Source organism: Phodopus roborovskii, unplaced genomic scaffold (genome assembly GCF_943737965.1).
Source record: "Phodopus roborovskii unplaced genomic scaffold, PHOROB, whole genome shotgun sequence".
In the NCBI taxonomy this organism is placed as follows: Eukaryota; Metazoa; Chordata; class Mammalia; order Rodentia; family Cricetidae; genus Phodopus; species Phodopus roborovskii.
In genome coordinates this window covers 11,148,991-11,160,801 of record NW_026126485.1, presented here as the reverse complement: position 1 = coordinate 11,160,801, position 11,811 = coordinate 11,148,991, and the positions used below count along the sequence as shown (strand labels likewise).

The 11,811-nt window shown below is 45.1% G+C and overlaps 1 protein-coding gene across 1 annotated transcript; it reads left to right on the top strand.

Annotated features, from left to right (window-relative positions):
• Positions 1–10,210: 10,210 nt before the first annotated feature.
• On the top strand, positions 10,211–10,913 carry Calml5 (calmodulin like 5). Its single transcript, XM_051194805.1, has one exon. It carries the CDS (start codon positions 10,362–10,364, stop codon positions 10,806–10,808), a length of 447 nt encoding a protein of 148 aa, XP_051050762.1. The 5' UTR covers positions 10,211–10,361; the 3' UTR covers positions 10,809–10,913.
• The last annotated feature ends 898 nt before the right edge of the window (positions 10,914–11,811 follow it).

Below are 11,811 nucleotides of genomic sequence, written 5' to 3'. Positions count from 1 at the left end.
TTTCTGGTGTGTTCTTCTCTCTAGCCCCAGAACTACAGGTTCAATTCCACCAAGTTCAGGTGCACCCAGCCCCTGTGACTCATTTTGGCAAAGGGATGGCTCTGCCTTGAATCTGGTTAGGTTACTTGGTCAATTGACTTGATCCTCTAAAGCACCATCCATGACAAAGCCAGACCTAACTACATTAACAAGATTAAAAAGGTAGTGCCCATGTGTTACGGATACCTTCCTGTGCATTTCACACCCAAACTGAGTCCCTACCGTGTGATGAGCACATCTGCTAACCTCAAACCTGGTCTGTACACAGATGCTTAGGCAGGAAATGGGGCAGAAAATTGTACTGGGAAAGGCTTGGAAGTGGAAGTAGGGTTCAGTTCCATCAGCAGGGAGGGGAGACCAGGAGGACAGGGCACAGAGAGAGGGAGGAAAGGTGATGGAAAACTGGCCTTCAGAGGGGGGGGGGTTCTTTAGGATGAGGCTAGTCTCTGTATACTCACAGGAGGTCATTGCAGGCTCTGCCTGAGCTAGTTGGCCTCCAGTTGTACCCTACTTCATGAGCCTACAAACTTGTGGCCAAACCTGTTAGCTATCTTCTTTCCATGGTTCTAGGCTGATCTCAGTGATGAATCTTTAAGGTCAATGTACATTCCTTCTTTTCCCCTTCCTCTGGGGTGCCCCCTCCCCATGTAGGGAAGACTGGACTAGCTAGCAGCCCCAGGACCTGCACTGCTCTGAGTTCTCCAGGGAATAGCCACCCAAGTTAGGAGCATGTGGTTTCTGCTGGATAGGCTCAGAAGGTTTGCATAGGAACATTTCCTATACCAGTCCCTTCCTCCACTCTGTGTCCCCTGGTTATAGCCCCCACCCCCTCCACTCCCAACATCCCTCCTGACCACTTGAGCATGTTCTTTCTCAATTTCCTGAACCAGTACCAAAACCTTAGGGTCAGGACCTTTGCTTTGCACTGTCCATGGTAGAACCCAGGACTAGGCAATGATCAGTAAAGCCTCTGATACATCAGTCATTTATTCATGGTCAACTCTGAGCTCTCCTTAGCAACTACAGAGAGAAAGGAAGGGCTAAAGAGGTTTGATTTGCAGATGAAGATGGTTAAGTTACCCTTTCATCTTTATACAATGAATTACAACTACAAAGGATTGCCATAATTGCCTTTTCAATTCATTTTTCACAATGGCCCCATAATTTGTTTATTTTTTATTGAGCTATAGATTTTGCCCACTCCCCTTCCATCCTCCTCTCTCCCCTTCCACTCCCCCGCCCCACTCCCAATTTACTAAGGAGATCTTGTCTTTTTTCTCCTTCCTAGGCTGACCCATGTATGTCTCTCAGAGTTCTCTTTGTTACCTAGCTTCTCTGGGGCTGTGCCTCTGGGCTGATTGTCTAATTTATGCCTAATATCCACTTATGAGTGAGTACATATTATATTTGTCTTTCTGGGTCTGAGTTAGCTCACTCAGGATGGCTTTTTCTGGTTCCATCCATTTGAGGCCTATAATTTATAAAGGCTGGAGATTATTGGCTCCTTTTTCAGTTGCCATAACTAAGGTTCCAAGAACTGTCATTTCTTAAATGGCCTAAAGCTAGTAAGCTTCAGGGCCAAAATCATAATCGAATTACTCTGACTCGTGGTTAGGCTCTTTCTTGGAGGTTGGGAAAATGTCTCAGTAAAAAGCTTGCTACATAAGCATGAGGGCCTGAATTAGAGAAAAACAAAACAAAACAAAACAAACAAACAAACAAACAAAAAACAGAATCAGAGCTGGCTGGTGGCAAACTCTTGTAATCTCAGTACTAGGGAGATGAAGACAGAATCATCCTTGGGCAGGCTAGCCAGATTAGCTAAATTTGTAACCAGACTACCCCAGGCTAATGAGAGGCCTGTCTGAAACAACAAGGTATGAGGGCTTCTGAGGAATGACACCTAAGGTTTTCCCATGGCCTCTACATGCACATATATGTGCATATGCATCCCCCCAACACTCACATGCACACTCATACACATGCAAACATGTACCAAATAACAAACAAACGTCTTTCTCTGAAACTCAGTCTTTTGGAAATTCAGGCAGTTTAGCTTCTTAGTCACCTCCTACTCTCCTTTCCCAACCTTTATTCTCTTTGGGGAAAACTACTAAGTAGGTGCCTTCTTCCATGGCTCCTGCTGGACTTCTTTGGCTGTGTGTGAGTTCCTTAAACAGAGGTAATGTTATGCAGAATAGCAAGCAGACCTGCCTTCCAGCCTTGAATTCCCCCAGTGATGAACTGTGACCTGGAACTGTAAGCTCAGTAAACCCGTTTCCCTCTTCAGTTGCTCTTTGGTCAGGGAATTTGACACGGCAGCAGAGACAATACGAGGGTAGAAGTTGTCCTGTCCTCTTTTTTGGGGAGCAGTGCCTGTTTCCTGTTCTTTTGTGTTTGAACAAGTAAACAGTCGAAGAGTCTCCAACCAGGTTAGACTAGGAGTAGCAGGAGGGAAAGCCATGGAAAGCTTCTCATTCATGCATTGGTCTTCGAGTCCCTCAACACTGAGGGTAAAGAAAATAAACTGCCACCCCAAACTTAGCTAATTTTAATATGAAGCTTTGAAAAAAGGGGCCTCATTTCCGAGGCCCCCTCTTCTTCCCACAGCTGCTTCCTACCTCAGCCACACAGCTTCATCTCAGCTAAGCCTTGACTCCATCCTAGCAGACACACAGCAAAGCCAGCATGGTGCCATTTCACGGAAATTTGTGTGTTTTTCTAAGCTGGGCTCATGAATTCTGAGTCTTTGGGAATGTGACAAAATTGTGGGGTCACTGTGTTATTACAGGACTGGAAAGCCAGACAGCTTCCCACATGCCTGTGTAGGCTACACAGAGTCTATACTTTGCACCTTTAATAGACCAAGAATTTCCCCAAAGTGAGTATACTAGCTGACTTAACTTTTATGGCACTTCCATGACATGCTTTATTTTTTTAATATGCAATAAAAATTGCTAAAATTGTCTTAGTATACATAGAGGATTGATTCCGGGACTGTCTACCCCAAGATACCAAAATACAATGATGGTTATGTGCTATATATAAAATGGTGTTGGATGTGTATGTAATTTAAGTGTGTCTCTTGTTTTTACATTTTTGAAGACAGGAACTTACTATGTAGTTACAGCTGGCTTGAAACTCACTATGTAGGCTTTAAACTTTTAGGTCCTTTTACCTCTGCCTCCTAACTGTGTATACCACACCAGATATGACACCTCTATACGCTTAAACCATTTCAGATTTACTTACATAACACAATGTAAATGTACTGTGGAAGCCAGCTGTGTAAAGTCAAATGTGTTAATAATTGTTATCCCTCATTGTTTGGAGAATAAGGACAAGGGAAAAAAAAATCTGTAAATGTTCAGTACAGATGTAATTTTTTAAGAAATATTTCTTGGCCAGGGGTGGAGGTGGGTGATAAAAGATGAAAAGATGTCTCATTCAGGGCAAGCACTGGATCTTTCAACATTTTGGCCAGTTCTATGTCTGCATTGACTATTATCCACATCATCTTATAAGGAGCTAATGGCATTTGATAGCTGCTGGGAGAGGGGGAAAATCATTCTGTTTAAATGTGTTCCTAGTGCTCCAGTTGATGGCCCCACACCCATGCATACATGGACAGCACTATGTAGACTTAGTAGATTATATATTTTTACACACACACACACACACACACACACACACACACACACACCAGAACGATGAATCTAGGAAGGAAACCTGTTGGGGAGGATGCTGGGAGACTTGGAGGAGGGAAATGGGGTAGTGGATATGGCCATATTTCATTGTGAATATGTATAGGAAATTCTCAATGGAAAGATTTTAATTAAGAAATAGTTCCTCTCTGTAGTTGGTTGACTTCTTGATCATAGAAGCCACAGGTGATATGAGCCTGTTTAAGGGGCAGATGTGGTCACCTTTTCTTTTATAACGTCTGTTCCCGTTTACACTTGACTTCTGTTGTCTGTCTGTCTGCCTGTACTTAGTTATTTAGATTCAAACTCTCCCCAAGGACTTTTGTTTGTGTGTCACAGTAGCCAGTATGCTGTGGGCATCCCCATTTTTATCCAGTGTGCTGGCCCATGGCAATCTCCATGTTTCCAAACCTGAATCCACAGTCTGTTTCTAGATGAAAGTAGCTGATTTTCAAACTATTTATCCACAACTTTGGGTTATGCTTTGAGTTCTGTCACTAAAAGTTATGAGTCAAGAACACAGGGCTTCCTGAGAGAAGACCATGGAGAGGGGGGCAGCCACCCTCATGACAGTAGGTGACACCCATCACCTGGAGAAAGGGCAGCAGACTAGGATCGTCCCAGGTGTGGCAGCAGAAAGACCCCACAGAAGCCTGTGCATAATGCTGCTGGTGACAACTCAGCATGGTTTAGCTACTCGGTGCTGAGTCACCTGATTCACTTTAAATCACAAGGAATGAAGTACATGGTCTACCCCAGAGACTTCATCTAGATGGTTAGATACTTATTTGGGAAAATGCTTCACTTGAGGCTGTGAATGTGGTTCAGTTGCTAGAGTATTTGCCTAGCAGTCTTAAAGCCCTGACCTCAATCCTCAGCACCGAATAAACCAGATCTGGTGGTGCAGACCTAAGACTAATATTTGGGAATAAGAGGCAGGGAGATGAGAAATTCATTGTCATTCAAAGTGAGTTTGAGAACAGCCTGAGTGCATAGGATCCTGTGTCAAAATAAATAACATTATATAAATGTACTATCATATATATATATATGTATATATATATATATATATATATATATATATATGTTAAAGATCTCTCCAAGAACTTGAGTCCTGTGTGATGGAGCTATGCTTGTGAGAGGGGAGCAGATACATGGGTCCCTGGGTTTGGGACACAATGCAGTGTGTGTATCCTGCCAAGTTTCCAGGTGTGTCAACTATGGGTAAGGGCGGGAAGGACTGCTCTTGCCAACTAACCCAACAAGTCCAGGCAAACCTCAAGCTCTGAATAAATAGCAGCTCTTACCAGCCCAAGGCTTCTCCTCACCTCAGAACCCTAGGCTTAAGCTCCGTGAGAGCAGGACCTCAGCACTCTTCCCAGGGGACTTTAGGTGACATACCGTTGTAGCTCAAGACTTGAACAGTTGGTTGGACAGTCACCGACAATGCAGCAGGGAACCTAACTTCTGAGTCTTCATCTTGAGATCATTTCCTGTCATCTGTCCAATCCATTAAACACATACATAGCAGAACTGTGGCAGACACTGGGAACAAGGCAGGAAGTACCATCCTTAATATCCATGAAAATTGGTGCATTAGAAAAGTGATGGTGATTGAACTGTGGAAGCTGTGCCCAGTTCTCTCCCATAGATCACGTCCCAGAGAGATGAGGTGACTCCACCCAGACTCCTTAGTTCCCTGGGGGAGAGCCTGTTGGAGGCTCAGGTGTGAGAAGAGTAAAATCAGGTTCCTGCAAGTCCCAGGACACAGAGGAGTCTCTGCTACAGTCTGTGTTTCCCAACCTGTTAGACTGGTTTCTCCAGAGTGGTTCACACACTGAAGCCAAGCGATCATGGAAGGATGGGGTATTTTGTGTATCTTCTCCTAAGATAAAGTTCTGTGCATGCAGGAATCAACTTTAACCATTCCTCCTGAACACCTGAGCAGGAATATAGCTATTCACACACCTCCTCCCAACACCTGGACACACATCACACAAACACAAATACAAACTCACACATGCATGTGTAAGGATGCCCACATGTATGTACACAAGGCACATATGTGAATACATTACATAATACTGTTCTCTTGTGCTTTCTCTTGCTGTGGTAAAGACTGTGACCAAAAGCAACTTGTGAAGGAAAAGATTTATTTCAGCTTATAATTTCTAGTCCAAGGCAGTACTCAAGGCAGGAGCTGAAGCAGAAACCGTGCTTGACAGCTGCTTACTGGCTTGCTCAGCTTGTATTCTGATACCTCCCAGGACCACCTGCCTAGAGGTGGCATTGCCCTCAGTGTTCTGGAACCTCTGACATCAGTCATTAATCAAGAAAAGCCCCCCCCCCCCACAGATTTGCCTGCAGGGCAATCCAGTGAAGGCATTTTCTCAACTCAGTTCCACTTCCCAGAAAATTCTAGCTAGTATCAAGTTGACAACAAAACAAAACAAACCCCCAAAGGAAAACTAACCAGGATGCTTAACTATACATATGTACATACAGATGCAGATGCTGACAGAAATGAACACATGGGCATACTGGCAATCAGTGCACATATACATATGTGCATCTATACACAGGAGCAAATGCCTGTACAATTACATGCACACACAGTCTTTGCACAGGATTGTTTCATAGCTATTTACTTTCCCTCCCTGCCCTCAGGGCCTGGCCCAGCAGTTCTGGGGAGGTTTAGATCTCTCCTCTGCCACCTGCAGAGGTCTTCAGACAGCCTTAATGAAGGCTCTACTACTTATCCAGGGTCATAATCATTCTCACTTGGGAGGGTCTATATGTTCTTGAGGATATAAGGTGATGGGACAAGAGAGAGGACACACCCTGGGCCAGAGTCCACCTCCAGTACCCAGCCCAGGTGCTCAAGCCTGCTTGCACACCTGCTCCAGTCTTTTCCTCTGCTAACCACAGCCTTTCCCCTTCCTCACTCAGCTCCAGATGTTCCTTATCAGTGAATCTCACTTGCTCAGTTTCAGTTCTCTCCCCCTTAACACATGCCCTGTGTCGCTCATGAGGACCAGCCACCTGCGTCCCTCACCAGCTCCAGGGTCAGCCACCATACCTGGAATAAATATGGTGCTATCTTCTCTTCTCTTGATGGTCTGCCTACGTTTTCTTCTCACATGTCCCCCAGCTGTGCGACAAGAAGCAAGCCCTGGAGCCTTCAGCTACTCATGAATGATTTCCATTGTTTCTATTACACAGGACCCTCATGTGAGGTGCAGGTGTCTTAGCTACAGGCAGTCATGAAACCATGGCCCTTTTAGTCTCCACTGCTCCTTCCTACAAAAGTCCTACCACAGAGCCAGGTTAGCATATTCAACCAGCTATTGAAGAATGACCTTGATTGAAGTGGGGTTGGGCAGCAAATGACACACTGTCCCCTTTCTCAATCTCTAGTTTGACTCTATGAGGTTCTTGTGACATGACTGTCACTGATGACTTCCACCCTTGGAAGTTAAGCCATATAGTTGACAGCTCATATATGAAGGCAGGAGACTTGGTGGGAAGGGGTAAAGAAACCATTTCAACATGGCAGAGCATCGCCTATGAGAGGAAGCAGAGCCCACTTGACAGAAGGATGAGGAAATCTTTCTCATGACTCCTGAGGAGTCATAGGTCTTTCCTTCTAAAGATAAATTTCTTCATCTGAAATATGGATATGGGCATCACATAGTGGTTGCCTTTTCTGTGCTATGGTATCACTCAACTAGGGGTTGTTTTTTATTATTGTTGTTGTTTTTGTTGTACTGGGGATGAGAGTCAGGGCCTTATGCACACTAGCTTTATCATCATCTCTATCTACCACTGAACTTTATCCTCAGCCTAGCTAGATTCCATCCTTCCTCCTACCCCAGCCACTTCTTTCTGTGTATGTTGCTTGTGTGTGTGCATGCGTGTAGGGTAGTATTCATGTGAAGTCCGGGGGTTGTGCCAAGTGTCTTCCTATCTCTCTTTATTGTTCTATTGCTTCCTCTATTGTCTTATTGTTCAAGGCAGGGTCTCCTGATGAACCTGGTGCTCATGGATACGAGCTGTTTGGCAAGCTCTATGATCCTCTTATCTCTTCCACTCCAGTGGTGGGACTATAAACACGTACCTGGCTTTTACAAGGGTCCTGTGCTTCCATGGCAAGAACTTTGATGATGGAGCCTCCTTCCCAGCTTCATAGATTCCTTTTAAATAAAGTTTCATTTTACATGAAATCCATTGGTTATCGAGGTGGTAGTGGTTCACACCATTAATCTCAGCACTCGGGAATCAGAGGCAGGCAGATTTCTGAGTTTGAGGCCAGCTTGCCTGGTCTACAAAGGAAGTACCAGGACAGCCAGGGCTACATAGAGAAAGCGTGTCTTGAAAAACAAAAACAAACAAATAAACAAACTCGAAAGTAAACAAAGAAATGGCATTGGTTGATGTTCAAAATATGCTACCATTCAGAGACATGGCCTTTTGATTTATCTACAACCTCAAAGTAGATGTAATTTGTGATTTTTTTTGCTGTTCAAACAAGAAAGGTATGCTAAAAGGTATGAAACAGAGTGAGCTCTCCTTTCACATAGAAATGTTTGAGGCCTCCACCAAAGGTAAAACAGCTTTTCCTTGAATGTGAGGTTGTCATAGAGTAGAAACATCTTCTGTTGGTCTGAACTTTTGACTCTGGTTTTAATTAATCTCCTTAGATACAGTAGATGCATCATCTTTGCTTATAGATGAAAACATTGGGCCATAGTTGGCCAGATCAGCAATGAATCCAGAACCAGAACAAAAAATCTCCTAACACTGAATGAAAAGTATTACTTAACCAAAGGGATATAATAACACAATGATTATTAAGTGTTTTAATCACAGGCTCTACTAAGAAGATGAGAAGAAAAGGGCATTTCAAATATAGATGGATATCTTTAAATATTTAAAAAAAATAAACAAAGGAGCTAGATTGAAGCTTGTTATTAAAGCTCCACCTTTCCTGTGCCTCTCACCCAGCAGGATGCTTCCTTACTCTGCTGTCCAGGTTGGAATGGCATTCTCCACCCAGAACTGGTTGCCACTTCATTGAGAAATTGGTTGCTTAATATTTATTGAGGCTGCTGTATTTTTCCAGCACAAAGATGAGATAGCAATCCTACTTCAAGAGGTTTTTGGGAAATAAATTATTTAACTGGAGTCTTTCTCTCCCATCCCCCATCTCCATCTCAGGCTCCCTGGACATAGATTGGGAGTCTGGGTGGAGTGCCAGAGGGTCTGGGTGTTTGCATGGCTTCACTTCAGAGAAGAAGAGAGAAAGAGAATTCTCTGTCCCTTTATCTGGTTGAACCAGAGAAGACAGAATTTGTTAAGTTTCTCAGGAAGAGAATGAGTAGGTTTGTTCCTATGGTTCAGGCAATGGTGGAAGAGAGGATTAGAACCTTTAGAGATCAAAAGTGGCTCCCTCGAAATTCATCTTGGGTACTCCATGGCAAATGTCTACCCACCATTGAAAAATCTTAGGAACTACCTCATAGTGTTGAGGTCTTGGTCTAAATCCTACTGTTCTAGGTTGTGCAGAGATGGGTTTCCTTCCAGAAGGCAGACCACACACATAGAAAATCCCCAGGGGGTTGAGTTCCTATCACAGCTTTCCTGTCCTTGGCTGGACTTTACTAGCCACATGTAGCCTTCCAGTGCCCAAGCGGCACTCAGGCAAGACTCTCTAATCTCAGTTGTCTCCCACCCTGTGCATGGAATGGACTCATCTCCAACAGAAGCAGTCTGGAAAGCCCTGGTCTTGGCTGAGGAATTGTAGGACTCACTATGGGGGGTGGGGGTGGGGGTGGGGAAATGCCTTTCCTCTCACCTCTAAAATCACACTTCACATTGATTTTTATAAATGGCGCCCCTGCAGCAGAAAGCAGCCCAGATCCTTCCTTTCTGGATGCTAAAGACAAACAGTCCTGAACTGTAAGTGGAATGAAAGCCATGGCTAAATCCAGGAAGCCTTGGTGCTTCTACCTCCCCGTTTCCATCCACCTCACCCTTAGGACAAGCTTGAGAGAAATCCTAATCTGAATCCCCCTAAGAACTGCTCAGCCCCCCAAGGCAGCTTCTTCAACACCTGTGCCTCTCTCCAGTGAGTCTCTGTGAAGTTGGGGAAGCACTCTTTAAACCACCAACTTGGTCAAAGCATCTATGAAAATCAGTCACATGGGAAGTATGTCCTAGGCAGATGTCCATGCAGTGGGGTGGTCTGCCATCGGGTCAGAAGAGGCTGGTCTCTGTCCCATTGCCCCTGTGTCACTTCCCATCAATTTACCTATGGGTCTTTCCATCCATCCCCAATTACTTCATTCCTTGTCTGCAGCTGATCTGTCCCTCCCTGGGAGGAGCATCTTGCCTGAGGGCAGGTAGAGGGTGGGGAGCCTCCTCCCTTTGCTCCAATTGCAGAAAAGGAGGTGATTCCCATGCCAAGGCAAGGCTACCTATAGCTCAGCCCTCCAACAGACAAGGCTTCAGATCCCAGCAGTGGCCCTGAACGCTGGACCACAAACCCCAGGAGCAGCAGACTGACATCTGATCGACAGCAAGCTCAGAAGCTCTGTGAGGTACAGAGAGACCACAGCCATGTCCCACGGGTTCACTAAGGAGCAGGTGGATGAGTTCCATGCAGCTTTTGATAGGTTTGACAAGAACAAGGACGGCCACATCAGTGTCGAGGAACTGGGTGATGTGATGAAGCAGCTGGGCAAGAACCTCTCAGAGGAAGAGCTGAAGGCACTCATCTCCAGAGTGGACACAGACAGCGATGGCACCATCAGCTTTGACGAATTCTTGGCGGCAATGGCCAAGTATAAGAGAGGAAGCACTGAGCAGGAGATGCGGGCTGTGTTTAGCGTCTTTGACCAGGACGGTGATGGGCAAATCACTGTGGATGAGCTCAAGAAGGCCATGTCTCAGCTGGGAGAGACGATTTCACAGGAGGAGCTGGATGCCATGATCCGTGAGGCTGATGTGAACCAGGATGGGAAGGTGAACTATGAGGAGTTTGCGCGCATCCTCAATGAGAAGTGAGACTGCCGGGGTGCAAGCCCCACCCGATCTCTATCTGCCTGACTCAGGCCCAACAGGCACTGTGCCTTCTTTTAGGGCTTCTCTTCTGTGTTGGTGTATGGGAAACTACGGCATGAGGGAGGAAGACGTCATTGGTCCTGGATGCTGTGCCATCCGAGGCTGCTCACTTGTCCTCTCTCTGTCCGCTGAGACTCTGGGCAAAGGATGTTCTCCTTGGGCTGGTCCCTCCTCTTCCTCCTGCTGTGGACTGGGTGCTTCCTACCTCTCAGGGCTCTAATAATGGTTTAAATAAAAGGAATGCAAATTCTGTGTGCTTGGTGTTTGATTAAAATGGGAATTCCTAAGGGCTTCCAAAAACACATTCTTTGGAGTGGCAATCCCCCTCATAGAACTGCTGGGAGAATTGATCTGAAAGGCGCTTCAGTGTACCTCTTGCCTTCCCTAGTTTCCAAGGAGGAGGAATGGTAAGTAGTGGCATGGGGGTTGGGGGTGGGGTGGCAGCAGATGTAGGAAGAAGATGTTTTGAGTTTTAAGGTCTGCCTGAGCTGCTGGGTACCAGTTCCTGGCCTGGGATGGGAAGAACCAACCAAGGAAAGACACTCCCCTTCTCACACAGCCTGTTGTGCATTAACCTTGAGTAAAAAGGCTGTGAGAACTGTCTTTATATTTGTGCCTCTATGCATGTATATGTCTGTCTGAATAAGCCTGTCTGTGCATATTGTGTATGTCTGTGTCTATATTACCTGTGTATGTCCACATGGATTTATACGTGTAGGCCTTGATGTGTACATATAAGTGTATATGTAGATGCATGCATGTGTCCCTGTGTGTATCTGTATATATGCATGTGATTTTGTATGTGCATGTATTCTGTATCTGAAATACATTATCCTATAGATATTTTTAAAATATGGGGCCTTAGTAATGCGTTCCATTTTAAAAACCTCAGTCATGTAGCTGGATGAGAAGTGATCAGGGCACTATATGATGGACAAAGTATGGG

Excerpts from the sequence above, each read along its gene's own strand:
- Calml5 (XM_051194805.1), top strand. The coding sequence starts at position 10,362 with ATGTCCCACGGGTTCACTAAGGAGCAGGTGGATGAGTTCCATGCAGCT.